Consider the following 27,923-nt stretch of genomic DNA (forward strand, 5'->3'; position numbering starts at 1 on the left):
AATGCAGGGCTTCCAGCAAAAGGGACCACCTCCCAAGAGTACCTCTTGAGATGTTCCTAAGCAGAGATGTGTCTTTCCAGGCAGAGGACATTGTGGACAGATGTCCTCTGTCAGTTCCCCAGAGCCCTTCACCACCTCCCCACAACAAAGCACATACTTACCCCGGCCCTCCAACCTGCCTCCCAACCAAAAGGAGCCATTGAAAGCCCCTCCACCAACCCCATAAACATGGCCCCCAATACACAGGCCTGTGAGTTCAGGAGAGCCTGCTGCAGGAAAGAGCTGGAGAAGGGAAGGTCACAGAAGTTGACCTTGGAGTCCAATCTGTCTTTCAGGGCTCCATCTTTATGGTATCTAGAGAAGAGCCTTCTAGGTAGGCAGGGAAGGAAGTTACCATCTTCACCCCAGTGCTTCCTGCAAGAAGAGACAAATGCAGGACAGGGAGGCTAAGCCCTCCTGAGCGCACGTGTGTGCTCGCGCGCACACACACACACACACACACACACACACACACATACACACACACACACACACACACACACACACACACACATACATACACACACACACACACACACACACACACACACACACACACACACGACTGCAGACTTGGGTCCCTCCCTAGCCTGGGGTAGCTAAGCCTGCAGGTTGACACAGTTTCTTCAGTGACCTCTGGTGGCTAGTCCCAAATTCCTCCAGATCGGCTTATTTTGAGGATATAAATTAAAAACCACTCAGCTGCAGAGACCAAATGGACATGGAGGGTTTGTTGTTGTTTTGGTTTTGATTTTTAGGGCTTTTTGGTTTTGGTTTGGTTTGTTTGTTTGCTTGCTTTACCACCAACTCTTAAGCTGCCCAGAGTCCATTCAAATGTGAGTCTCTGGGCCGTGGCCACCTAAATCAAACCCTGGAGGCCTCTCTGGACTCACTCCAATCCACCAGTCATAAGCACATTTGTACCCATTTCACAGGTGAAGGAACTGAGGCCCAGGGAGTAGGTAGTCACTTTAGCAAAGTGAGATGACCATGAAGGGCACACGCACACCCCAGATTCATCTCTAACTTCAGAGAAGCAGCTGCTGCAACAGGACCCTGTGATCCTGTATGCAAGTCTTGTCTCTGGGACAGTGTTTTCACCCTTTGAAGTATTGAGACTAAACACCCTGCCAGGTGCCCCTCTTGAGGTCTAGATACCTGGCAGCCAGACCCAGCAGAACAGCCTTAGATGAACTGGTTTCTAGCATGCATCCAGTCTAGGCCAACCTACTAGGCTCTCTCTCACTGGGACACAACAGGCTTCTCTGATCTGCCCAGCTGACCAATGAACCTGACCAATGACCAAATGGACCCCACCTTGTGAGACCTTCTTGGAGGCTCAGACTCAGCCAGGGGCTGGGCAGCACGTGAGGCTCTTTAGTGTCCCAGGCTCTGGCTTGCTCACTCTGTGTGTCCTATCTATGCTGCATGATCTCGAGCAAAACCCCTTTCTTTCAGCAACAAAAGACAACTTGAGCCCAAAGCGGGGCCAGACTTGGCCACAGCAGACCCCTGTTTCGCTGGCCTGAAGTCCTTACACCCTTCTCATAACCCCAGGCCTCCCTTGCTCAACTCAGCTAGAATTGGTTTTCTAAACCAGAGCAACAAGACTGGCCAGTATCAGACCAGGCACAAACCTTTGCCTTGCTTCCCTGACCCAAGGCCTCCCTGGAGGTGGAGAGCTATGGCTTTAACCCTTTGTTGGCCAGACTACCTGGACCACACACACATACTGCACCTTTGTCCCCTGGGAGCCAAGTTCTCAGGATACTACTATTGACAAGTGTTCCCCAGCGTCAACCTTAGCATTGCACCAATCCAAAAACCTTAGCATTGCACCAATCCAAACACCGTGACTCCATGGCTGAGCTCCATGATGCCCCCTAGGCTGTTGTGCCAGAAACAGAAGACACCACAGGCAACATCTAAGCTGCAGCTCAGAGCATCCAGAACCTTCCCCACTCCCCAGAGTCCCTCGCTACAAACTTGAAACCCTCCACAGGCCAGACTGTATTAGGGATCCAGGCTGAGGCAAACAGTAAGGAAGCTCCACTCTACGGGGCTGGAGACTCAGGGGAAAACAGAGCCAGGGAGCCTGTGGGAAAGAGGCCAGGGAGCATAGAAGGATTCTCTTTGCATCAGAAACCCCTGGCTTTGGGCCTGCAGGGGTTTTCCAGGACAGAGGGTCCAGAGCTCTGGTCTGGCAGGGACTGGGAAGAGACACTCTGCTGTCTCCTTCCTGATTCTGTCACACTCCACCTGACCTTCTGTGTCCCTTTAGTTTAAAAAAGGAGATGGAGCCAGGCATGGTGGTACATTTGCAGTCTCAGCACTCGGGAGGATCACAGGTTGGAAGCCAGACTGGGCTACACAGTGATACCCTTCCAAAGAAAGAGCATGGGATGGAGGGGAGGAGAGAAAAGGGAGAGCTGGCCTCACAGGCTTGGTTAAAAGGACCCTCCCTTTCAGCCATAGAGCCAGTGTGGTGAGCTCTCCCCCACCCCAAGTGGGATGCTATTGTGATGGCCCTGGATGCCAGGCTAAACCCACTGCAGCCTGAGGTCCTTCAACAGCATCCAAGTAAGGCAATGACTTGAAGACTCAGCCTCCCTTCCTCAGCAGCTGGAAGCTGCTTCCTTCCACTAAGCCATGGCTTCCCTAGATGCTCTCCTGTGAGTGAATTTTCCAGGCTCCTCCCTCCTTAACAAGGAAGCATTGTCTTGCCTTGTTAATGAGATGGGAGTGCAAACCTGGAAGCAGCAGTCACCCCAGACACCTGGGGATAGGTCTTCTTGGGACAGAGTCAGATGCAGAAGCCTCCAGAGCCTCTCTTTGGTCCTTGGGGCACCCCAGCTCCACACAGTACCCCAACAAGACAGTCATCTCTCCAGATGGGTAAGATTTAGGGACTTACTCTAGGGGCTTAGTGCTGAGTTAGACCCCAGGCTGAGCTCCAGAATACAAGGTTCTGCGTTTCCAGGCTAAGGTGTGATGATCTACAGAACCAAGTGTCCATCTGGTCCATGAGCCCATGACACACTGTAGGCAAGTCTGCCTGTTAACTATTGGAAGAACAGCAAATCCCTCCTGTTCTTTTGAGAAGTCTCTGCTTCTCAGGGTATGGCTGTTGATGCAGGATAGTGGGAGATGCAGGACATCTCCAGGAGACACCTTCAATGTGCTGATACCCGGGAGCAGCCGAGGTAGTGAGTACCTGCAGAGGTAGGAACAGAAGCCCAGAAGCCCAGACATTGTGGGGGAAGGCTGAGGAAAGAGAAGCATCCTGAGGCTAGGACTTGAGAGGTAAAGTGAGCAGCTCTGGGGTGATGCAGAGCACCGAGCTGGGGCCACTCTAGCAAAGGTGGTACTGCACCTCAAGCTAATGGCTAGCTAAGAGCCATTAAAAGAGACCTACTAGAGTCTTAACTCCATCTGGCTTTTGACCCCTGCCATATCCTGATGCCTTTGCCTGCCTCATTATTGTTGTGGGTATGTGTACCTACTCAGGCTTAGAGCTCTGAGGAAATGGAAACTCACCCTGGATTTCCTCCTTTCCTGCTGTCAGGTTGTTAGCCGTGTGGCTGCCCAACAAGGGTTTGACCTGGACCTGGGCTACAGACTCTTGGCTGTGTGTGCTGCAAATCGAGACAAGTTCACCCCCAAGTCTGCTGGTAAGTTCCTACCTGTCTGGGGCTCAAGAGGTGGAAGCAGGAGGCGGGTAGAGCCTCAATTGGTCTAGGGGTGCAAGCCTCTGAAGACAAGTGGCTGAGCCATCAGCTCTAGGGCTTACAGATAGGGCTCAGCCCTGTGTGTCTCTCGGCAGAGGGGCAGCACTCTCGGATTATGTTATCTATGCCTTGTGTTATCTATCCAGTCGCACCAGTGAGGACACTGAGGTTTAAGGGAAGCAGAAGAGGTTTCCCTGGTCATGGAGTTATACATAGCCAGGTCTGTACTGCAGAGTTAGCATGCATAGTGATCCTTACCCACCATTCACTCATTCATTCATTCATTCATTCATTCACTCACTCACTCATTCAAAACCCACTTAAAGGAAAACAAAAGCGAACCTGTCAATCTAGCATCTCCTTAAAAAAAAAGAAAAAGGTCTTCTGCAAAACATTGTCAATTGTGACTTGGCCACACATGGGGCTCCTGAGTCCATGTTTACAGAGGTCTGGGAAGGTGCTGGCCTGCATTCTGTTTTCAGGGGAACACATTATAGTTGCTGGAATTTGGGGGCAACCTGGGCAAAAACTGATGGATCCCCGTCTCAATTTTTCCGTTTGTTTGCTTTCTTAATGATTCACTTTTGCACCGACCGCCAGCCCCGTAAATGTGCATAGACAGCGGGTACATTTGGATCTTAAATGACACAGACAACTGACTATCTGGGGTGCCCTTGCTGAGCATATGGTCTCTAGGCCTCAGTTTGACCTCCTTGTGAAAGTAGGGATGATAGTGAGACTCGCCCTTGCAGGGGTCATGGTAAGTTCTAAAAACACGTAAAGCACCAAGGGTGGGGTCAGGACTGTACTGACACTATGTATTGATTCAGAATAAGTGGACAGATGACTGTAATGTGTGGGGGTACGTGTGCAGATGTACACCCATGTTGAAGTGTCTGCAGGTTCAGGCGGTGCTAAGTGCCGTGAAGGAAGAATGTAGGAGAAAGTTAGAAGGTGCAGACCAGGCTGGGTCAAGGGAAGCTTCCCAAAGTTGAGAAAGAATTGAATATGTGACAATTCCTTCACAGGTAAAAGGAACATTCTGTGCAAAGGTCCTTGAGTGGGAAGAGGGCAGGGCTTTGTGTCAGAATTAAAACAAGGACTGTGGTTCTGAAACCTAGAGGCAAAAGCACAGGGCCGGAAGGAGACTGGTGAAGTCAATGGCAGCTGAATCATGTAGGCCCTGTCTTAAAGGTTGTGCTCTCTGTCCTGAGGGTAATGGGAACATGGCTAAAATCCAAGGCTCTAACATCCCATCTCTGCTAGCACAAGGAACAAATTGTATGGGCCAGAGATCAGTGTGGACACAGGGGCCAGTGACAGGTCTCTGAAGAGACCACTGGGGCATGGCATATTGGTAAGATGCTTGTCTAGAGTCTTTGCTGCTTTTTATTGCTGGGATAAACTACCATGATCAAAAGCAACGTGGAGAGTAAAGGGTTTATTTCCACCTACAGATAACCCTATGCCATCAGGAAGGAAAGTCAGGGCTGGAACTCAAGTCAGGAACCTGGAGGGAAGAACTAAAGCAAAGGCCATGGAGTGATGCCACTTATTGGCTTGCTTCTCACAGCTTGCTCAGGTTTTGGTTTTGGTTTTGGTTTTTTTCTTTTTAATGCAATCCAGGACCACTTGCCTGGGGATGGCACCGCCCACAGTGACCTGGGCCTTCCCACATCAATCACTAGTCAGAAAAATGTCCCACAGACTTGCCAGAGGCTAATCTGATAGAGGCATATTCTCAAGTGCAGTTCTGTCTTCCCAGATGACCCTACCTATGTCAAATCAACAGAAAACTAAATAGGACACCTGGCATGTATGAGACCCTGGGTTCCATCTCCTTCATACAGATAGATAGATAGATAGATAGATAGATAGATAGATAGATAGATAGATAGATAGATAGATAGATAATAGACAAAGTCAAGAAAGACTATGTAGGCAAAGAGAGACAAGGCCAATGGAAGAATGGGTGTCCTGGAAGCCTGACCTAGTTCTTGGTACAGGGGGAGGCCTCATGGCCTGCTCTGGGTCTCTTAAACCCCTCTCCTCATGGCTTATACAGTCACACAGCTCACAAACGATCCAGCTGGGACTAGGACTCCAGCCTCCTCTGAGGGCTTTACCTACTCCATCTCAGCTGACTCCAGATCTGGTCGGATCCTAAACCAGGAGGTCTTTGCTGTCCTTGTCTAGGATCCAAGCATCCCTTCAGTTGGCACAGCAGCAGGGTGCTGTGCTTTCCAAGTGCCGTTTCAGCATCCATTCTGAAACTCAGATTTCTTCTTCCCTCTGTCCGCATCAAGGCAGGCCAAGGTCACAGTTCACAGCACCCCTTCCTGTGCTGGGCCTAAGGCAAGGTGTCCATCCATGTATTCCTCTGTCAGTGCACTCCTTTGGCAGCTTGTAGTGCAGCATGCCTGTACCTTGGCAGAAGTAGAATATTCCCTTGTTAGGAGTCAGACCTGTCAGAAGCAACAGCCCTGACTCACCAGCTTTCCTAGGTGTGTCTTCAAGAAGTAAAGGCATCCCTGCTTGAGACCCTGGAGACCAGTCTTAGGAGAGTTCAACAACTGGTTTCTTTCCAGGGATGAGGGACTTGCTGGGCACAGGTTAGTCTCTCAGCCACCTTGCCTGGCTCAGAGCTGTGGTTAGAGGGAGGCTTGCCCCCCTGCTGCACAGCTGCCTCTGGAAACTAAGAAGGCTGGCTCTCTCAGTGTGGGCTAAGAAAGATGCCCAGGTGGTACTTGACATGGTGGATACTAGCACATGCCACTTTCCAGCTATCATTCTCCATGTGTCTGTCCCCAATACATCTCCTGACCTCTCCCTTCAGCCCAAAAGGCATTTCTCTCCCCTTAGCCCTATGGATAAGTGGGTCCATTACCAGATGTAGCCCGCCCTTCAGGTGCACATGGCTCTCCTACTCTCCCAAGAGACCTTGGTCTGGGCACTCTGTGCTTAGAGCCTATGGCATCCCAGCTGCTCTCCCCTCTGTCTTCTCCCATTTGCCTAGGCTCCAGCTTGTCTAGCTTGCCTGTGCAGTATCTCTGTCCTTCCTCCCCAAGGGCCTCTGCTGGCTGTCCCTTCCTCATTATTCTTCACCATACCTATCTTCCTTGACTTTCCGTGCCTTTCTGAGTTTCCTTGCCTCTCAGACTTTAACCCCACACTGGGTCTACGTGCCTATGGCGGCTGTGCATGCATGTGTGTCTTTATGTGACGTGTGTGTGTGTTGTGTGGCTATGTATCATGCATGTGGGGATTGTGAGTGTGTAGTTGCTGTAAGTGTGTTCCAGGCCATCTCCCTGTGTATTTATGCCCGGTATTTCTGGCTGTTGGGTATGTACATGGTCTGTGTGTGGCTGTATGTCATGCACGTGTACATTGTGTGTGTGTCTGTGTGTTTGAATGCTCATGTATGTTCATAGCCTTAACATCTGGCTATGTTAAGTGTGTCCACGTGTATCTGATGAGTCCTTCTGTGACAGTAGAGGGGTTTCAGTGTATGTAGACCTATGGGTGTGCACAGTTGTGTGTGGGCTCTGTTGATGGTGTATGACTGTAACTGAATGGCTGGGCAGTGTGTGTGTGTGTGTGTGTGTGTGTGTGTGTGTGCATCCGCGTGCAACTGGCTGCATCTATGGGCGCCTCTCCCACCCTGCCGTCTCTGTCCTGTCAAGAGGCCAGGCTGGGGCCTGAGAAGGCCATGCAATGAGATCATGCTGTGAGGAGAGATGCTTTGTCAAGAATGCTGCCAGAGAGTTGGGCTGCTGCGTGTGTGGTTGTGGCAGTCAGCAGGGTGGTGACTGTGAGCAGACTCAAGCCTGGGGGCAGCACTGTATGGCATGAACATGAGAGAGACAGAGACAGAATGCAGAGCCGAGCAGAGCCCAGACACTACAGCAAGCCGCCCAGGCAGCCGCCTCCACGTGGGGCCCTCTGATGCCCAGCCCCCAACTCTTTGTTCTGCTGCAGCCTTTAGCCTCTGCGCACACGGGAGCAGGAGGGCGCATGCGCACATGCACTCGCATCCTCATCTTGAGGCTCCTGAGGGGCCAGCTGCACCCTCCCACACCCCCCACCTCTTCCTAGCATAGAAGGTCACCTGCCCAGCCCCCAGCACCTGACACATCCCAGACTCTCCTCCAAGACTATAGCAATGCCCACCAGCCCCCTCCACCACCGCATGCCAGCCCAGAGTAACTTGGCAGGCTGTACTGAAATGTCAGCCTCTTAGGCACTCAGTGGTTCGGCCTTCTGTTCAGCCTACATGGGAGCGAGTACCAGGCAGTCGCCATGTTCGAGGGTCCCCAAGAGTCGTCTGCACGCCTCCGCTGGTGTCTATGCTTGAATAGATCTATGTAGCTTCAGCTGAACCTCTGAGCAGCCAGCACGTGTTGAAATAACAGAATAGAGAATGTCAGAGCCCAGAAGGTAAGCAGCCCAGGGACTGAAGGAAAGGAAGATGTGCCCCAACCCATAGTGAGGCTGGGACACGGGTGAGGGTGCCAGCTGCTTTTTTTTTTTTTTTTTTTTTTTTTTTTTTTTTTTTTTTTTTTTTTTTTTTTTTTTTTTGGTCTTCTTTTTTCTCCTTGGCATAGCCAATGCTGGGGGATGGGGGTTAAAGGTGTTCTTGGCAGAATGGACGTGTAGGCACCCAGCTAGTGTGGGAGGCATCAAGCATACCCAGGGCCACCCTGACAGGCACCAGTAAGCTTTTGGAGAAGGGACCACAGAAAGCAGAAGAACTAGAGTGGACACAGGCAGAGTGTTTGCCAGTCAGAACACAACTAGGCTGCCCAGAGCTGGATGTGGACACTGGACTGCTGGGTGGCTTTCGAACATGCCTGTTAGTTGCATGCATTTGCTCTTCGTGGGGCAGCACCATCATGCAGATGTTTTGCTTCCTCTGGATGGAAACCTTGGGTCTGCATTCCCAAGATGGATAAGGTCTAATCCTTGAGGACAAGTGATGTACCTAACCTACTCCCTACTATCTTACCCCCAGCCTGGCACTTTGGACATGCCTGCATCTGACCTCTGACCTCTGTTCTAAGCACACCTTCCAGCACAGCAGCCCAAGTCCCAAAACCAGGGTGGAAACAATGTAACTTGCTGGCTTTAAGTCCTTAGATGCATGCCTGCTCTGTCTCCCTGGTGAGTCATGTGCCCGTCAGATGTCAGCTGGTCATAGTGGGGGCATTGAGACATACCTTGCCTCTCTCTGCCTGTGATCTGTGGAAGAGGCTGTTAAGAGACACTGGGTCCCACTCTAGAGCTCTCAATTCAGGGGTAGGGGCTGGAATGGAGTCTTCTACAGTAGCTCGTGTGACAGTCCTGTAGTTAATTTATCATGGGGCTGGGATGGGACGCAGGCACCCAAAACCAGTCAGGTCATTTCAACTACTACCAACCAGGACTTCTTACACCAGGGAAAGCAGGTCATACAGCAGTGTCCCATTGTCTTGGAAAACAAATCTTCTACCATCCACCTGGCTGCATGGTGACTCTGAGACATCTCCAGGGTGGACAGCACTTCTGGGCTCACATAGTGTCATGGCTGCTATCTCTATGTTCACCCTCCCCCATTGCCTTTCTCCACTCTCTCTGCCTCTGCCCACCCCAACAAAGCACTCAGCTGCCTTCCCTTCAGCATGGAGGACAAATAGCCCCATTCAGGGACACCCGCCAGAGCTGTCTCTCTAAGACAAAGCTGTGTGCAGCTCCGCGTGAAAAACGGCTCTCGGCTGCCCAGTGAGCAAGCAGGATTGGTGGGTGCAAATTGCAGGGGATTTGTTAGCGGCTGCCAGTTCCCCCAGAGATAGCAGGAAGGCAAGGCCTTGTCCTTGAAACACCAGCCGCCTGGCAGGCTGGGGCACCTTCTCAAGGCCAGGGACAGACTTCCTCCTGGACACCACCCCCACGTGAACTCTCTGCAGAGCTGGGCTGTGGGGGAGGGCTTGGCTTCCTTCCTTCTGCAGGGCCTTCTGCCCCTCCCAGGGCCAGATCCCATGGAAATGGCTCTGGATTTTACTGCCAGCCCGTGGGAACTGACTAACCATCAGATATGTGTAGTAACCAAAACCTGTATTCTCCGTGCCATGGGAGAGGTCACTGGGGCTCTGTTGTTAGCACACCCATTTACAGAGGAGGAAATCAAGGCTCTGAAGGGGCCAGACTCCAGCCCCATAGTTCTCAGTGCTAGTGACAGAATTTGCCTGCAGGAGAGTCAGATTTGGGCCCCAAGAAGCTATCCCTCTTTCTGAGTGACCCAGGAAGACAGGGTATCCTGGGGGCAATGGCCCTAGTTCCCCCAGCTCCCATTTTGCTGGGGGATGTGACCTGGGCTCCTGTAATCTTGCTCTGCTCTTCAAAAAGGAGGGAGGAAGCTTGTGGGCCCAGCATTCCCAGGCTAAGGAATTGGGGGAGAGGGCTGTTGAATGATCCCCAGGGAATTAAAACCTCACTTTGGAGAAGAGGAAGAGCTGTGTCAGAAAACTGGCAGATGTGGGAAAAGCATCTCACTCAGGGAAAGGGCTGAGTTTCTCCATGGCCACAGTGGCCACTGAAAACAAGGGCTATGTGGAAATGCCTAGGATGTCATCAGGTTAACCTTTTAAAGCCACCCACCAGCTTTACCAAGGAAGAGCATACGAATGGCCATCCAACGCTAAGCGGTCAACCCTGAAAACATCTGTATAAGTAGCATTATATAGAGTGAGCAGATTGTATTTATTTAGGAATATGTGTACACACATATACACATACACAAAGAGAGAGAGACAGAGAGACAACAGGGACAGAGACAGAGAGAAAGTGCGTGTGTGCGTGCGTGCATGCGTGTGTGCGCGCGCGCGCGCGTGTGTGTGTGTGTGTGTGTGTGTGTGTGTGTGTGTGTGTGTATTGCCAGGTACAGAAGCTGCTCATGAGTACACGAGGCACAGAAAATAGGCAGGCACCGTCCCAAAATATTAACTTACAAAATCTACTGCAAAGGAGGTGGGTCTGTGGCCCTTCCCTCTATTTCCCATATGTTCTCCTGAGTTCCTTCTGAGCTCATTGGAGTTGTTAGGGCTGTCAAGAACAGAAGCAACTCCTAGGAGGCTCAGCAGTTTCTCTATACAGGCAGCCTGCATTGGTGCCCCAAGAGCCCGAGGGGACAGGCCTCTTCTTGTCAGAAGGCTCTTCTTCCTGCCTCTTGCAGAATTAGCTCATTGCTCCCCGCCCTACAACAGAGACTTGTGCAAGGCCAGGGCTGCCTGGGGCTCAGCCAGGTGTCTACTTTCTAGGCCCATCCAAACCAAGAAGCTGAAGGGGTGGGGAGGGGATGAGGGCATCCACCCACGGTAGGAGGTGTCTGTGGCTGCGGCTGTGACCCTACCAGATGGCGCAAAGCTTTCTCAGTAGAAGTCCAAGCACGGGGGCTGTGAGTCGATGGGAAGGGATCAAGGATGCTCGTGGTGAGGGAGGTCAAGGCGGCTAAAGGCTTCCTGCTAAACGTTGTGTATCTGACATGGATCTGCCCAAATGCGGACCCTGCAATGAAGATCCCACTGGACTTTGCTTCTTGGCATTGGGGAGAACGGCTGGGGGGGGGGGGGAGGGACCAGAAAGCATGATGGGAGAAATAGGAGCATGGGTGAGAGAGAGACCTCATCGAAGTGTGGCTGTTAGGTATGGTATCTGCCCTTTGTTCCTTTGCTAGCCTTAGTTGAGAGATGGAGAGGATGGGCCAACCTTCCAACACAGGTAGCTCTGCCTGGGGCTAAAACCACGAGCTAGGTCAGTGTGTGCTGTGTAGCGGGGAGCAGACAAGGTGCTCGAAGTGCCTACCGTGGGACCTCTCCCTGCCAGTCCCCCTGCAGCCTTCTCATCACCTGGACAGGCTCCAGTCTAGTCAAATTCTGACTGCATACTGAGAAGTTTGCTTTATTTGTTTGGATTCTACACAGGGGGTTGTAAAAAAGAACTGTATGCCACTACCTAGAGAACTATTTATCCAGACCTACAGTGGAGTAGCCACCCCTTGCCACAGTCAGAAGCTGTCAAGTCATTGAAATCCACTTCCTGAGTCTGAGTTGAACAATAGTCTTCTCGTGGGGACCTGGGACCCTATGAGCCATCCTGTGGGTTGTGGCCTGTGAGTGATGACATCTTATTGGACATTTATTCCATCCAGGCTCTAAGGCATCTGCACCATTTCATGGGTGTAAGAGGAAGGAAGAGACAAAGGATGCTGAGTGCTTCTCAGCATGAAAAATACCAAACAGGAAAGGACTGATGGGATTCTAGTGCTGGTCCCACACTAAGCATAGGCTGAAGAGAGAGAGAGAGAGAGAGAGAGAGAGAGAGAGAGAGAGAGAACACGCGCGCGCCCAGGCTCTTGAGGTTTGAAATAAATGAATGCTTCTGTTCTGTGGGTGACAGAAGACAGGAGTACCACACCCACCACAGCTGTTCACCAGTCTTCAGGTCCCACTCCAAGAATCCCCAAGGCAGGCTTTAAGGAAGAAACAGGTTCTCTGGGTAGCAGGGACAGAAGTAGGGCCAGAGCTTCAGCCAGGCCATCTTAGCTTCTCTGCAGGATGCAATGGGCCCGAGAAGCTAGAACATTGCTCTGAGAAAGTAGGACCAAAAGCACTGTCACCCTGCAGGTGACTCCTTTTTATACCAGCCCTCAGTTTCCCAACACAAAGGTGCCCTCAGGACAGAGGTCCTGCTGAAACAGTCTTCCTCTGATGTCCCCTGGTATCCCAAGGAGGTATAGCTTCATAAAGCCAACCACAGCCAGTAATGCTAAAAAGAAAGAACAGGTAAGAGGATCAAGCAAGCCAGGGCTTTGACCTTAAGGTAGGCTTAGCATTCTCACTGAGAGGAGGGACTCACAGGGACTCCAGGACAGGAGGGTGAAGTGGATCTAGGGCTTGCCAAGAAGTGGGCAAGTTGGTATGGGAACTTTCTCTCCAAGTGTTGCAAGCCGGCAGCCTTGTAAATACCTTCTGGGAGAGACAGACAAGAATCAGCAGTTATTATCTATCTTGCCTGTTTAGATTTACAACCAGGGCGGGTCAGGAAAGGGCATCTGGATTAGGAGAAAATCTAGTTTATATCCCCATTCAGCCATAACACAGCAAACCTTAGATCAGTAGGCAGCCGTCACTCATCCCTTGTCCTGATCCCAGCCGCTCACGTCCATTGCCTGGTGTAGGTGAGCGCGTTGAAGTTTAGAAAGGTTAACTAATGTGAGACAGGTCTGTGATTCAAGCAAGAATATCTGCTGGGTGTGGTGGTGAATACCTGTAATCCCAGCCCTTGGGATGCCAATGCAGGAAGATCAGGAGTTCAAGGCCAGTCTCGGCAATGTAAAGACTTGATTGAGGCCAGTTTGGGTTGTATGAGACCCTGTCTCAAAAAGGAGGGGGGTTAAGGAGATGGCTCCGGGGTTTCACTTGCTATGAAAGCATGAGAACCTGAGTTCTAATCCCCAGCTGCCACACACAGATGAGCAGAACAAAGTTTGTCTGTAATCCAAGTGTTCCTGTAGAAAGATGGGAGGCCAAGACAAGAGAAACCTGAAAGTTTGTGAGATTCCAGTTTCTCAAACAAGGCAAATTTCTGTGAATTTGAGGCCAGCTTGGTCTGTATAGAGAGTTTCAGGTCAACAGGGCTACACAGTGAGACCCTAGACAGACAGACAGACACACACACACCCCACACATATACACACTCAGGTCTGGAGAAGGAGAGGAGCAAACAGTGGTTATAAGGCAAGATGGCTGAGTGGGTAAAGGTGCCTGTCACTAAGCCTGCTGACGTGAGTTCCATCCCTGGAGCCTACATGGTAGATGGAGAAAACCAACTGCTACATGTCATCCTCTGACTTCCACATGCATGTGTGCACACACTCTCACATATACACAGAGAATTACAATAAATGTAAAGAACAAGGAATATGGACCAGCTAGAGATTCAAGTTCAAGGCCAACCTGGGCTACACAAATAAATAATAAATAATCAAAATTGTTAATGACTCGAGCTATTCAGGTGGCCTGGATATCTTGCACATGGCAGGAATTTGTCTCTGCTGTGAGTTAAACATGTTCCCATCTTTGAGGTCATTTGATACTCACGATGAGGGACAGGGAGTCTGGGCTGGCCCTAATTGACATTAAGAACTCTTGCTAGCAATCATTAAACTAGGGCACAGAGAAGAGAAACAGCTAAACATGCAGGATCAAAAGCAGTCTGCCTGGCTCTGAATGCCACCCAGCCCCCTACTTACTAGCTGTGTAACCTTGAAAAAGTCACCAACCTTTGTATTTGAGGTCACAGATTTTGAGCTGATCAGTTTGCACAGAGCCTGTTGTCTGATGATGGCTATATGTTGGCAATTTTACCCAGCACACTGGTATCCAGTCTCCTGGGGTACCTAGCATCCCTAGGGGGAGCACAAAGCTGGAGACTGAAGAGCAAAGGACCTGTTTGCATTGACTGCAAACAAGGTAAATGCTAGCTGCACCCATCTGGGAGTTGGGGGGAGGCTAAATACCAGGCATAAGAGTAGGCACCCCCTATGACACAAAGTCCAGAAAGGCCTGGGCTATGGTTTCCATGGAGTTTAGTGTGTATCTGATCATGATCAGGAAGCTGACTCTAGCATGGGAAGCAGGACAGAACCAGCAGCATGTGCACAGTGATGCTCAGAAACTAAGTCCTAGACACTAGATGCTGGCTCACAGACCTTAGCCCCTCTTCCCAGTGATCTTCATCAGGTCCCAGTGGCTTCTGAGCCAGGGTTGTTCATAGACCACTTAAAGCTCAGAATGAGAAAACAAAGTGAGAAAAACCCAGGGCAGGGGTCCAGCTCAGGCTGCAGGGTCAAGCTGATGCAGCAGCCTAGCCCTGCCTGACCCTGGCCTTATCCTAAAGCTCCAGACTTTAGGGACAAAGTATGCCATGGAAGGTGACATCTCCCAAAACACCAGCGTACTGATCACTTATAAATTTAGAATGTGTAACACTGCCCAGGACTCTGTTTTGTGATCCAGGCTGGAGACCCACTCATAGAGCTTTATGAAAATCACCTCAATTCTCTGAGCTTGGGGTCCAGTACATCTAGAATCCAGGTCTCTCAGCTAGAGCAGCAGTGATTCTGTTTCCGTGGCAACCCCACTATCTCTCAAGGGACCATCTGGATCCTGTCACCCTGGCAAGGTGCTGCCCAGGCAACCAGGTGTTTGTGTTTTGCTGTGGAAGCTCTGTATAGTGATAATTTCCTCTCTGGGGACCGGGTGGTGGCCAGGCAGGTGGCTGGAAGGGAGCGGGACCACCTTGGCTATGGCAGTTGCCTTTGCTGTAACAACAGAACTCTGGCCGATGGTTTGTCATTAACAGATGCCTCATTACCTTCCTCGGAAACATGGTGGCTTGTTGAGGCTGGCCAGCTGGGGAACACTGCCCAGGGGCTGGACTCCTTGCAGGGAATTCCAGAGGACCCAGTCTCACCTGTTTGGAATGAAGAGACACCATTGTCTCTGTCAGAAAACTGGAATTACTAGGAGCCTGCCTTTCAAACTGCCTCGTAATTATCGTCAGCAGAAACTTGCTGCCGAAAATAAGCTGAATTCACCCCTGCAACGTCAGCACCTGTGTGCCCCGAGATTGTCTGCACCTTCAAAGAGCTCACACACTGGGACCAGGCAGGGACATGCTTAGGAGGAATACAATGTCAGGAGCCACATGGCCTGGGTAGGATAGAGTAGGAGGCATGTAGAAGCTCCTGCCAGCCATCCAGCGAGAAGCTAACCTAGGTTGGAACCAAAGGGCATGAGACGGTTGGGGGGGTGGGAAAAACACAGCCCCCTGCCATTCCACTATAGCCGCTTACAACTAAATGCTTTCCTTCTCTGGACGAGGAAACTGAAGCTCACAGGAGTAAAGTCCAATGCTCAGGGTCACATGGCTGGAGACAGGCTAGGTCAAGACAAAACTAGGTGACTGCATCCTCCAGGGTATGCTACTCCTGTTGGAGTTGTCAGGGGAGGCTCCATTTCCTGGGGGCCTGAGGCTTCCTTCTGAGAACCCTCCTCTCTCTCCCGGTCACTCCCTCCCTCCATTCCCCTTCCTCTTTTAGTCTTTATTTCCTTGTCCACCTCTGCCCCTCCCCCACCCTAATCTCCCCATCTTCTTTGTCTTTCCCTGTCCCCCAGGGATCTCAGCTCTCAGCCACCCTGCTGGCTCAGCTATACTCCACCTTGAAGTCACCATCCATCTTGTTCCTCTGACTAAGACCCAACCCTGGGAAACCCACTGCTGTTTAGCTCTGCCCATTCCCGAGAGCCCTCAACCACAGAAGTATCATAGCTAACATACAGTTCTGTTTCCTCATGTTTTTGGTCCCAGGCTCCTCCCCTGAAAAGGAAGCACTCCTTAGCTATATGTAGGACTCCTGTTACTAAGGTAAGCAGGTAACCCAAAAATGGCATCTCAAATCAAGGTTCCAGAAGTGTGCTGGGTATCAGAATACCAGCCCCTGACATGGGTATACTTGTGCAATGAGCAACAGGGAAACACACAGACACACACACAAACACACACACACATACACATACACACCAGAACTGCCAGGACTTCAGATTCTACAAGGAAGTGGATATTTCTCTTGCCAGCCATCTGTTATCTGAGGCTGTGTCCTGACCACTCGTGTAGTTGAAAGTTGATTCTCAGTGAGCAGTGTACAACCATTGGACTTAAATTTGAGTAACAAGTATGGGACAAGGAGGTTCCCTCTGGGGGAAATCCCATAGCAGTGGCTGCTGCCCTAGGCTTGCTGTCTGCTTGCCTGCTTTTGAGATGTGGCTTTATTTATCTACTTACTGGTACTGGAGTTCAAACCTAGAGCCTCAGACATACTAAGCATACATTGTACCAGGGTACACAGCCCCAGATCATGCTGCGGTGAGTCTTTAGAAGACTGTCGTTACCATTCTGCATCTCCTCTAATATAATGTATAATATAGTATAATATAATATAATATAGCTATGACCCCTGACCTGGGGGTTGTTTTTGTAGATTGAATGGGATGCTGTAGTATTCTGTGCTTTCTTTGCCACTGACCAAAACAGCAGGTACAGGATACTGTCCTTCACTGACTAGAAAGACTCCCTTGTGAGAGAGGAGGTCCTGAGTGGCAGGTAGGTCGGGCAGGAGAGCAGTGTCTTGCTGGAGATGACATACTGAGAGTGTGTGTGTGTTGGCCTTGGGCCTCTTGTTTCTGTTACTCTCTTACGTGAGTATTGGAGTTCAGATAGTTTGTGAGGGTCACTGGCCCAACTCCTGTCTGACCTGAGAAGAGACCAGCATAGAGCAGAACATGGTCTGCCCAGCATCCCTGACCCTCTAAGGTCCAGACTGATGCCATACAATGGCTGTCACCATTGCTCTTCCTGCCCCTGGTAACAATCCCGAGTTTTTTAAGGGAGTTGGCCTCGAACTCCTGGTCCTCCTAGTACCACCTTCCCAAATGCTGGAATTACAGGTCTTTACCACCGTGCCTGGATGTTGAATACTCAAGGATGGAAAAATTCTGCTCCCAACTCCATGAGACAGGTCACAGTCAAAACCCAGTGCACAGGACCAGAGATGTGGTTTGGTTGGTAGAATACTTGCCTGGCATACACAAAGCCCTGGCTTTGAACCATAGCACTTCATAAAACCAAACTTGGTGGCACACACCTGCCATCCTGGCACTCAGACAGTAGAGGAGGGAAAATTAGGACTAGAAAGTCACCCTCAGCCACACCCTGAGGTCAGCCTGATCTATATAAGCCTGTCTTTAGAATTTTAACGATAGGCACAGTGTGTTGTTAAATCTTTCCTTCAGACTCTTTGCACATAAGGTGCCTGAGATTTGGAAATTAATTTACTGTTAGACTTGAGTCCCCCCTTCCCAGGATGTGTTGTATATGCACATATTTTACTATCTCCTAAACCTGGAAATTTGAGATACTTCTGGTGCCAGGCACTTCAGACAGGGACTGCTCGGCCTGCGCACTGACTAAGTGGCTAGGGACTCTTCAGCATGCTGTGGACGCTGGGCGAGCATGACACACCCTTTGCTCCTTACAAAAATCTTAAGCTGAGACTCAGTGACAGTGACATGCTGGACATCCCCCAAGTAGCAGATGGCAGGACTAGAATTCATACCCAGGCACATTTGAGTCCCAGCTCAGGCTGTGTCCCTGAAGCAGCAAGAGGGATGCCTAGAAGACTGGGGACAGCCAGAAGGGTTGAAGTGGGCAGGGGCGATGCTTTCTAACCAAGGGAAGTGGGCCACCAACTCAGATCGCCTGACCTGAACTTCCATATACCAATGACCTTGGGATGCAGAGGCTTGACTGCTTATATCAGCCTGTTCTCTCACTTGACCTCAAGGAGAGGGCATGGAGGCTGAGGCAGGCCCAGACATATACTTCTGGCTTTCTTTGCAAATGTAGGACCCTGAGCCTTGTCTTCCTCACCTCAAGTTGGGGGCTCATATCTGAAGCCCTGAGCTCCTGGCCTTCCCCCATCCTTACAGGCCTGTATGCCTGACCCTGTGCTGGACACAGTGAACACTGTGAGCTGAGCACACCCTCACCTTACAGCAAGCTCTCTAGTGATGCCTCTACAAAGGACAGTGAAGGCAGCTCATAGCTGAGAACGTAGGAAGGCTTGGCTGAGAAAGTAACCCTTGCTTGGATGCCCCCCAAAAGCATAGCTGCTCTGAGAGGAGGGTGAGGACAACATCCCAGGCAGAAGAGAGCATTGTGGTCGAGAGGCCCTGGGCACAAAGAATGAGGGTTCCGATCTCTTACAGCGTCACTCAGAACCTCGGGCTTCTTCTTTTGTATGACAGGATCAGTGCCACCTACCTCTGGGACTCTCAGCCTCTGAGGAGTTAAGGGTTCTGAGGATGTGGGTGTCTGGAGGACCTGGGTGTCTAAAGGACCTAGTTCGTTCGTTCTCTCTCTCTCTCTCTCTCTCTCTCTCTCTCTCTCTCTCTCTCTCTCTTTCTCTTGGCTCCTAATTTCCAGCCATCCCTGACACCCAGGGCTCTGTCAGTAATGGTTGTTCTTTGGCTCAATGAGTTAATTAGGTCAAATTCAATTACATACCATGCTCCCAGGTCTGTCTGGAACCCAAGGTGGGTGTGGGCTCTCTGTGCTCCAGAGTATTCAGCAGCAGTGGCTTGGATCCCAGGGCTGCCACACTGCACATGCCCACTGAGTAAACTGAAACAGAGAGCAGGTGGTATGCAACATGCTGCCACAAAACACTTCAGCCTGAGCGCATTATAGACAACAGAAACCTACAGCTTACAGCACAGAGGCTGGCAAGTCCAAGATCAAAACGCCAGCAGATATGGACCTGGTGAAGGCCCTTGATATCTGCTGGCACCTTTGTCCTGTATTCTTTCCCAACAGGAGGAATGACAGGATTCTCTCAAGCCACTTCATCAGGGAAATCACCTCCTTCCTGAGGGTGTAGCCTCATGACCTTCTCACCTCCTACAGGCCCCACATCTTCATAGTCTTATAGTAGCAGATTTCTAGAGGGACACACAAATCTAGAGGACCACAGCACAATTACCATCCGCAGACCACAGTTGGCCCAGAGATGAGGCCTCTTTGACAGCCTGGGCTACTAGCAGGGACTCATTGTTCCTTGACCCATATAACATCCCAGAGCTTGGTGGACAGAGGCTGAGATCTCCACAGCCTCACCACTCCTGCATGGCAAACAGGTTTCTTCCCAACTCCATGTTGGCAGCCAACTGCTGCCCAGCACATTAACTGGCATGTGGGGAGAGCAGTAACATAACAAAATAGGCAAACTCAGGTCCATACACACAGGCACCATAACAAGCACCAGACAAAAGCCATCCAAGCCAAGGACAACATAACTTGAGGTCATGAATGCCAGTCTAAGAAGTTAGACCTTGGGTCCTGGCTGCTGTAGAAAGCAAGGTCGATGTTCAGATGGGGGACATGACCAGCTTTGCCTTCTAGAAGCCTTAGCCGGTAAGAGCAAGCTAGGGCCAGAGGCAGAAAACACAGTTTAGAAACAGGAACAAGACTCTACTGTGGTGGAAGCCAGACATGCGGAGAGGGATAGAGAGTAGCTCTCCAGCATTTCAACTGGCCACACCTCACCCTGGGCCGCTGAAACTCGGTGTTGAGAAATTGTTTCGTGCTTGATACCCAAGTTCCTGGTTATGCAGGTATATAGCACTTTTCAGAAAAGGAAGAAAAAAAAGTCTTTAAAGTCTACTCATTTTAAAATAAAGTTGATTGTGCATTTTTAATTCTAAAAATGATACATGTCATTTATAAGATAATCATAGAATGTAGACAGTAAAGGGTAGAGCTGAAATCCTACCCAGAAACCAATAAGTTGGTGGCTCTCCATTGGTCATTCGATAAGCATTTGTCCAGCACCTGTTTTGGTCCAGGCACAAAATCACCAGGGATGCAGCAGTGAACAAAACAGATAGCGCTCCTGCCTTTATGGAGTGCCTAGTCTAAGAGAATTAAAGCCTCATTAATAAGCTCCAGGAGAGGGAAAGGCAAAGAAGTATGGCGTGTCTGCTACTTTAGAGGCAGCTTCTTGGTCTTGACAGTGTGATGAGGGTCTCTTCCCTGGCCCACTGCCTCCTTCCCAGATGAGCAAGGTCACCCTAATGGGATGACTGCTTTGCTTCTTGGGGCTTACCCAGCCAGATTTAGGGAAGCCAGTGCCCTTTATCACAAAGAAAGGTACAGAATCCACACTAGTTGACTTCCTTGACTTCCGTGATGGTGGAAAGAAACCAGGGCCCAGAAAAGGATGGTGACCTGCCCTTGGTCCCCCAGCAGGCCCACAGAGCTTTCTCCTTGTCAGACATCTGCTGCTCAGCTGAGCTCAGCTCCAAGGAGCCTGATTTCAACATCAAGCCTCCTACTCCTTGCCCTGCCCTGGCGGCCACCTTCAGATTTTGCCCAGACAGACATTCCTGCGTGGCCTGTCTGCTCACGTCCAGAGCCCCTGGAGGTGGGGGACATCTGGGACCACACTGGGGAGAGGAAGAAGCTGCTTGCTGGCTCACCTGAGCTGCTATGGGAAATGGGACTGGTAAGAAGAAGCAGGCAGCCAAGGAGAGCCCCTTCTCACCCCAGACAGGGAGAAGAGAGAAGGATGGCACCAGGTAATAGATTCCTGGCAAAGCTCATGGACCTGCAGACTTCTGAAACTTCTGCCCAGAACACTGAGGAGTCAGGGCATGCTCCCCTACTCAGCTTGCCGCTGCTCTCTCCTTCTCTGGCACCCCAAGCAGCAAGGCCTTCAGAAACCAAGCCTAAAGGACAGGACTCCTTATTGTTCCCACTCCTACCCCAACCCCATCACCGCTGCCACCATCAACTTAGACATCTGGGTGACAAATCAGTCACTACCATGCCCAGGAAGTCCCCCACCCTCTTCATGAGATCTTGCAAAAAGCACAGAGCTAGGAAAGATGGCACAAGGCTTTAGAACTTCTGGCTGCTAATTTGCTGTGTGATGGAAAGCAGCCCCTGAACCTCTCTGAGCTTCTGCTTTCTCATTTACAAAGGTGAGCTGCTAGGTGGCCTAGGTTGCAGCCCTGCCTGATCCCCTGCATGGCCAGTGTGCAATGTAACATCCAGTCCTTTCCCTATCTGAACCTCACTTTTGTCCTGTGCAAAGTAGGTGCTATCTGCCAGGCTGCCTTGCAGAGACTGGGAAGTGTTCAGTAACGTAAGCAGACAGACAACAGACGGACAGACTGCTCCATCAGGAAAGGAAATTGCATTTCCAGCTCCAAGGAACTTATGTGGGTCTAGGCCTGGAGCCATCTGGAAACCATCAGAGCTGTGTCCTGGGAGAAGCAATAACCCACCCCCACCTACAGGACTGCCGTGGCATGAACATCTCAGCTGCCTCTGTATCTCTCCCTTCAAAAGCAACCCTAGCAATGGGAAAGATTCATTAGAGGCCTGACTCATGTGGCATGCACCCACCACTTCCCGGCCCCTTTGTTGACCAGTCTGAGCTTCCTGTTCAAACAGACTTCCTGGGAAATTGCTTGTGTTCTGCCAGACAGCAGACTGGCAACCTAGTCCCCGAATAGGCAGGCACAGGTAGCCAGAACACGCAGATCTCTGGAGCCTGTGATTAGTCCGTGTATACTCATTCATTTCTTTGCTCCTTCATTAATTCAGGCAGCTGTTCTTGGTCTCCTTTATACAAAGAGTATTTATTAAGCATCTTATAAGGGCATATTTTAGATACTGTCCAAACAACACGTACCAGACAACAGTCCCAATTGACAAAGAACTTGCCTTTTAGCCAGAGAGACAGAATTAAACAAAATAAATACTTGAAACATCAGAGTCGCAAAGCTAAGCTAGAGAAGAGGCACAGAGCGAGGCAGGCAGGACTGTAGCTTGGGCACAGAGCGAGGCAGGCAGGACTGTAGCTTGGGCACAGAGCGAGGCAGAAAGGACTGTAACTTGGGCACAGAGCGAGGCAGGCAGGACTGTAGCTTGGGCACAGAGCGAGGCAGGCAGGACTGTAGCTTGGGAACAGAGCGAGGCAGGCAGGACTGTAGCTTGGGACCGTGTGGTTGAGGAAGGTCTTCCAGTGAAGGGGGGAACCTGCAAGAGGTAGCCAAGTCAGGATGGAAGACTCTGGAGTCTGAAGCAGGAGGGGCATCTGGAGGCTGCAGCAGGGTCAACAGAGGCACTAAGAGGAAATGGATTTAGAGCAGTGACTGAGACCCAGATCATGAGCCATAATCAGGATGGAGTCGGCTAGAACCTCTGGAACGATAATGCGCTGTGACTTAGATATCAAAGGGATCCCCTCATGTTAGTTTTCTGGGCAGCCACTAATAAGGGCCCCAAAGCATGTACCATAATAGTGTGCATTAACTGTCTCATGGTTTGGGGGAACCAGAAGACCCAAGACCAAAGCGTGGGTCCTGTCAAGCCCCTATGTAGGTATCAGGGAAGGAGGACCCCTCCAAGATGCTAGAAGTGCCTTAGCTGCTGCTATGAAACCACTGCAACCTCTGAAGCCTCCACGGTCCTTCCCACTCCTCCTTGAAGAGGGTATGCATGTCTGCTTGTTGTATCCAAATGTCCCAAATGTTCTCAAGGACACCAGCCATGCTGGATCAGGGCCCACACTCATGACCTCATCTTAACTTGATCTTCAGCAAAGACTGTTTCTAAATAAGGTTTCCTGCACAGTTCCTGGGGACTGCAACATTTGGGGAAGCATACAATTCACCCCAATACCATGACTTCTTAACCTATCTCAACTGTCTTCTTGGGTTTTCACTAGGACCTGCTGTTGGATGGTCTCACCCATTTGAAGGGGGTGTCCAGTAGACTCTGAAAGCCCAGCTAGCATGTCCAGTGCTTGGCTCTTAGCCCTCTGCCTCCTAAATGCCTCAGAGAGTCCAGGAACACAGCAGCTCCTTGCTTCCCCTAAAGCCTTGCAGGTCAGGCTATCCATCAGCAACAATCCTGCTGAGGGTCCTCACAAGGAGAGAGCCCGAGTCTGGCCGCCTTGCCAGCTGAGCAGGTAGAAGACAAGCAGTTCCCTAAGACTAACAGGGCCATTCTGAGCCAGCTCCTAAATCCCCACCTCACTCCCCCACCACCGCAAGCCCTGCAGAAAGCTTTCCTGGATCTCCAATAACCTGGAAATTGTAGGGTTTCTCGGACATGCTGAGTGGAGGTGAGGGACAGGGGCTGGTGTTGTTTTCAAAATGAAATGATTATAGGATTTGGCCAGAAGCCAAATGCAGGGTTCTGAGAAGGCTGCCTGGTCTGGGATGAGGAGCCATGCTGGGGGTTGGGGGTTGGGGGTTGGGGGGGGATGATTCCAGGAAGGGGCAGGGGATACTATGATGGGAGGAGGGAGGTAATGAGGTCTCCTTCCTGTGTCATCTCAGGTCAAGCCTCCCCTGTCAACAGCGAGGAGACCAAATATACAAATGTTGAACTTTAAATAAGAAACCCTTTAGGGACAATTCTGCACACTGTGCTGGCTGTGTGGCCCAGGTGGGCACCATCAGTGCTGAGTCTAGGCATCCCATGCAGGACAGCATAATGTGTAGTATGTTGACGATGTATCAAGGCTGAGAGGTAGCTTAGATACTTCGCAAACTTCGCCTGGCCAGTCTATCCCCATTTTACCTTTCACGCGGCAGATATTAATCCCTGACCCAAGAGGGTAGTAAGGATGCTGTAAGTTAGTGCTCAGGGCATGCTGAAGCCTACACAGCAGCCAGCAAGCATCCAATGGCCAGGTGTTAGTAAAACAGAGGGGGAGCCCAGCCTGGTGGCCCTGCACTGTGTTCCTGGTATAGGTGAACTTCTAGGCTCCCGTACTAGGTCATAAGCCAAACCTTGCCTGTGCTTTCCCTTTTCAAGAGTAAGAAGGACTTGTCAGGGCTAAGGAAGGAGAATGGCCGAGGGAACAGTGCCCTACAAGGATGTGTCCTTTGTATCCTGACCATGCAGAAGGAGACAGAAGCCCCAGGTTTGGTGGTTCTTGGAGGGAGAGCCCAGGAGGTGACTCACACTCAATGCTGTCATTTGATCCTTAGCTGTCTTTAGGCCTGGTGCCCTGTGACCCAGTCTCTTTATGGGTGCTTCAGAACAACATTCCTTTCTGTCCCCACTTGTTCTTCTCCATGTTTCCCAAGGACCAGGTACACACCCACTTGGGATCTCCCTGTTCACTCTACCTTTCCACTTGAGTGCCTAAGTACACAGAAGTGACATCTGTCCAGGTCATCAGAATTCTTGGTCAATCCCACTGAGTCAGCAAACTGCCTGAGTTAGGAGTTTGCTCCTTCTCTGGGCCTCAGAACCCAATGCCCAGAATCTGAACCACAGCAAGGCTGGTTGTTCTCCCTCTCCTGGTCTTGGGAGTTTGGCTTATGCATGACAGGCCTGCCTGCCCCTCCCCCACCTTCCTTCCTTCCTTCCTTCCTTCCTTCCTTCCTTCCTTCCTTCCTTCCTTCCTTCCTAATGGCCTTTGAGCCCCTAGATCTCCCACTACCAAAAAAAAGGCTGTAAGTGGGAAGCAACCCACTTTTGACCCCTGGGTCGCGTGCTTCCCAGGTAGATGCCTTGGTTTCTTTACTTAAGGGAACTGATTCTAGCTCGTCGATGAGCTAGAGAAAGTCCCTCCTTTGACCCAAGCTTGGGACTGTGGTGTCCCAGCTACATTATCTCTCTTCCCACCCCTCCTCTCTAGCGGGTCCTGCAGAGGGCGGGCTCCCCACTGACAGGCGCACCAGAGGATAAAGCATCCCCCACTCCGGAGCCAGCCAGCCATGCCACAGCACTGTATTTATTGGCGGCTCCTCTTCACTAAGGCCCACAACAGGAGTTCAGACTCCGCGAGAAAAGCCACCCGCTATTGATCCTTCGTCAGGTCTCTGGAGCCTGGCGGACATTCATCAAGGAGCCACAGCGTGGGGTTACTGCTCGCCCTTTCTTTCTTCTTCCTCCCAAGTCATTCTCCACCCCCCCCCGCCCCCCACCCCGGGGGAGCCGGGGGAGGCGGGTGTGGGGGCTTGCCGAGGTCACTCAGAGAGCTGCTGAGCGTCAGTGAGTGGAGTCGCAGGATGCCTTTGTCTGCGGCCTCTTTTTGTAGATCCTTATCAAGGCAAGCACAGCAGGGGTGGGGTAGGATGGGGGTGAGGTTGGAGCAGCGGCTGTGGGCCCCGAGCTTTTGAGCAAGTCTTTGGAAGTTAGAGATGTGGAACTTGGAGCGAGTCAGGGAAAGCCCTTCTAAAGAAGATAGTGTGTGGATTGCCCGCGTTTCTGTAGACTCCAAGAGGCAATGCTAAAAAGAGCCTGCTAACCAAGAGGGCCTTGAGGGATTTGATTCCAGAGAAGAGAGCCTAGAAATTAGCAAGTGAAAGGGGCCAGTTTGGACTGATGAATGGGTGCTTGAAAACAATTTGTTTTCTTAAGTATGTAAATATGCTAGTGAAGAGTATTTACTTTTTGGGTTACCTTGGAAAACCCTGAATCTTGCATATTAATTCTATCCGCTGGGTCCCACTCCGGTGCTTCTGAAGTAGGTCCCTAGGAGAACTAAGAGGTAGGAAGACTAGGAGGCAAAACAAAGGGAAGCTGTCTCTTTATAATTTCTAAAGGATTATCACCACCAAGTCCCTGCCCCTAAAGTGTAGACTTTGCTCAGTTCCAGCCTGAATTTTCACTCAACCTGCAGGAATTAGCTTTCTTTAAAATATGCATGTTTTATTTATATATGTATATAGCATGTATGAATATGTTTACCTGCTTGTATGTCTGTGTTCCTCTTGTGTGCCTGGTGCCTTCAGACTAGAAGAGGGTGTTGGATTCCCCTAAAACCAGAGTTTCAGATGATTGTGAGCTGCCGTGTGGGTGCTGAGAACAGAATTCTGGTCCTCTGCAAAAGCAATAAACCTCTTTTTAACCTCTGAGCCATCTCTCCTGCCCCAGGATTATCTTTGTAAAGTTAGTCCTTTCTCCTACTGTGTGTGTAAGCCCTTGGCCACCGAAAAAGCTCCAAGAATCAGGTGATAATTGTAAACCGTCATTGCACAAAACTTTAGGAGAATGGGGGTGGGGGTGTCTGGTTATTTAGGGGCTTTAGTGCTTGGATTCTGGTTAATCTAGACTTGAGCCCTGATGTTGTTAAATCAGCCTGACACCAGAAAGTAGGTCTTAGGGACATGTGTGCTTCTGAAATGTGGGCCAAAGTGTCCTGCCCTATCCTCTGGCTATGCTGAGCAGTGGGAAAGATGGGAGAGTCTTTGCCCAGTTTCTTGAAGCCCCAAAACTCTGTGGGGATGTTTGGAGGGGCAGGGTCTCAGTAAATATCCCAGTGAGTAGATGAATGTCCTCAAAGAAGCCATTCTAATACAGGAGGAGATGAGAGCAATCCTCCTGAGATGTGTGCACAGCTGAATGCAGTCAGTCCATCCCCCAGCACTGCCCCAAGGTTGCTCCAGGAAGGAGATGCCAATTAATTTCACTTGCAGAAGCTGGTTCTTGTGCAAAAAGAAAGCCAGTTATGAAGTAGGAATTAATCCATTTAGCCAGCTCCTGGGAGGGGAAGCCCATGACAACTGCATTTCCAAATGCCATCCCAAAAGTGATATTTCAAGTGGCAGTGGGTGGGATTAGAGCCTGCTAACGACTTCTGTCAAACAAGGAGCAAGAGCCTAGTATCTAGATAAGTGATTTGTCTTGCCACTTCAGCGGCCCGCAGCAAGTCAAGCAGAAACGCTGAGGGGCAAGTCAGGAGCTCATACTGGAGGGGCCTGTGCCATAAGAAGGACCCTCAAAGGCAAAGGGGGTCAGTTCCCCAAGCTGGAGAGATCAGTGTCCAAGTGCAGAGAATTTAAAGCCGCTCTTGGCTGTCTTTCTTGAGGGTGAGTGACCGGCCTTTCCTACTTTACTAATTGAGGCAGTTAGGAGCTCAGTCAAACAACTTTCACTGGCGAGTGGGCGGGTTTTGGGGGAGTGCTATAAAACAGTCTCTCCCTAGTGGGTGATCTAGGTGAGTAGAGCCCTCAAAGGAGGGAGGGGAGCCGACCTCTTCTCTTTGGGCTGGACAGCTAATGGGTTTCCAGGGGGTGTCTATGGGGCAGAGGAGTGGGAGGGGCAAGCACTGGTCGAAAGTCTGGAGCCCCTGTGACTACTGGCTGGAAGGAAGAGGCCGTGGCCACCACAGGATGCAGTGTCAGGAAGACAGCAGCACCGGGAGCAGGGGCGGGGCTGCGCACAACAGCCGCCTCCGGCTTCCCTCCCGCCGGCTGCGGGGCACAGGAACTCCCCGAAGTCGGGGAGCTAGAGTGTACGTGCGCCAGTTCACCTACTCTGGGCCCGGCATTCGGGGAATCCCAGGGGCTACAGGGAACCCCTATGCAGAGAGAGCAAGATGCTAAGCCCCCAACTCTGTCCCCACTAACCCGTTCAGAAAGCCCTTTAAACCCAGGTTCCAACTGGATGTCCCCAGCCTGCCCCGCCCCTTACCCGTCGGAGGCCACCCAGGCCCCAGCTGCGGACCCTCATTAGCATGACCACTTGGGAAGA

The 27,923-nt window shown here is 50.9% G+C and overlaps 1 protein-coding gene and 1 long non-coding RNA gene across 9 annotated transcripts in view; one reads left to right on the forward strand and one right to left on the reverse strand.

Annotated features, from left to right (window-relative positions):
* Zmiz1 (zinc finger MIZ-type containing 1) overlaps positions 1-27,923 on the forward strand; it is a 200,168-nt gene that overhangs the window by 113,748 nt on the left and 58,497 nt on the right. For all 4 annotated transcript variants that reach the window (XM_076931262.1, XM_034499099.2, XM_034499096.2 and 1 more), the window contains one exon: positions 3,605-3,710. In XM_076931262.1, coding sequence (XP_076787377.1) covers positions 3,605-3,710 — 106 coding nt within the window. The remainder of the gene's footprint in view (positions 1-3,604; positions 3,711-27,923) is intronic.
* On the reverse strand, positions 10,479-14,204 carry LOC143441755 (uncharacterized). Of its 5 annotated transcripts, none has more exons than XR_013109424.1 (5): positions 14,083-14,185; positions 13,068-13,172; positions 12,907-12,969; positions 12,657-12,769; positions 10,479-12,566 (listed from the first exon to the last, which is right to left on the reverse strand). It is a non-coding gene; the product is annotated as an uncharacterized LOC143441755 (long non-coding RNA). The 5 variants fall into 5 exon arrangements; XR_013109425.1 differs by having other exon boundaries at positions 13,068-13,308; positions 14,083-14,164; XR_013109422.1 differs by having other exon boundaries at positions 12,907-13,172.

Source organism: Arvicanthis niloticus, chromosome 3 (assembly GCF_011762505.2).
Source record: "Arvicanthis niloticus isolate mArvNil1 chromosome 3, mArvNil1.pat.X, whole genome shotgun sequence".
In the NCBI taxonomy this organism is placed as follows: Eukaryota; Metazoa; Chordata; class Mammalia; order Rodentia; family Muridae; genus Arvicanthis; species Arvicanthis niloticus.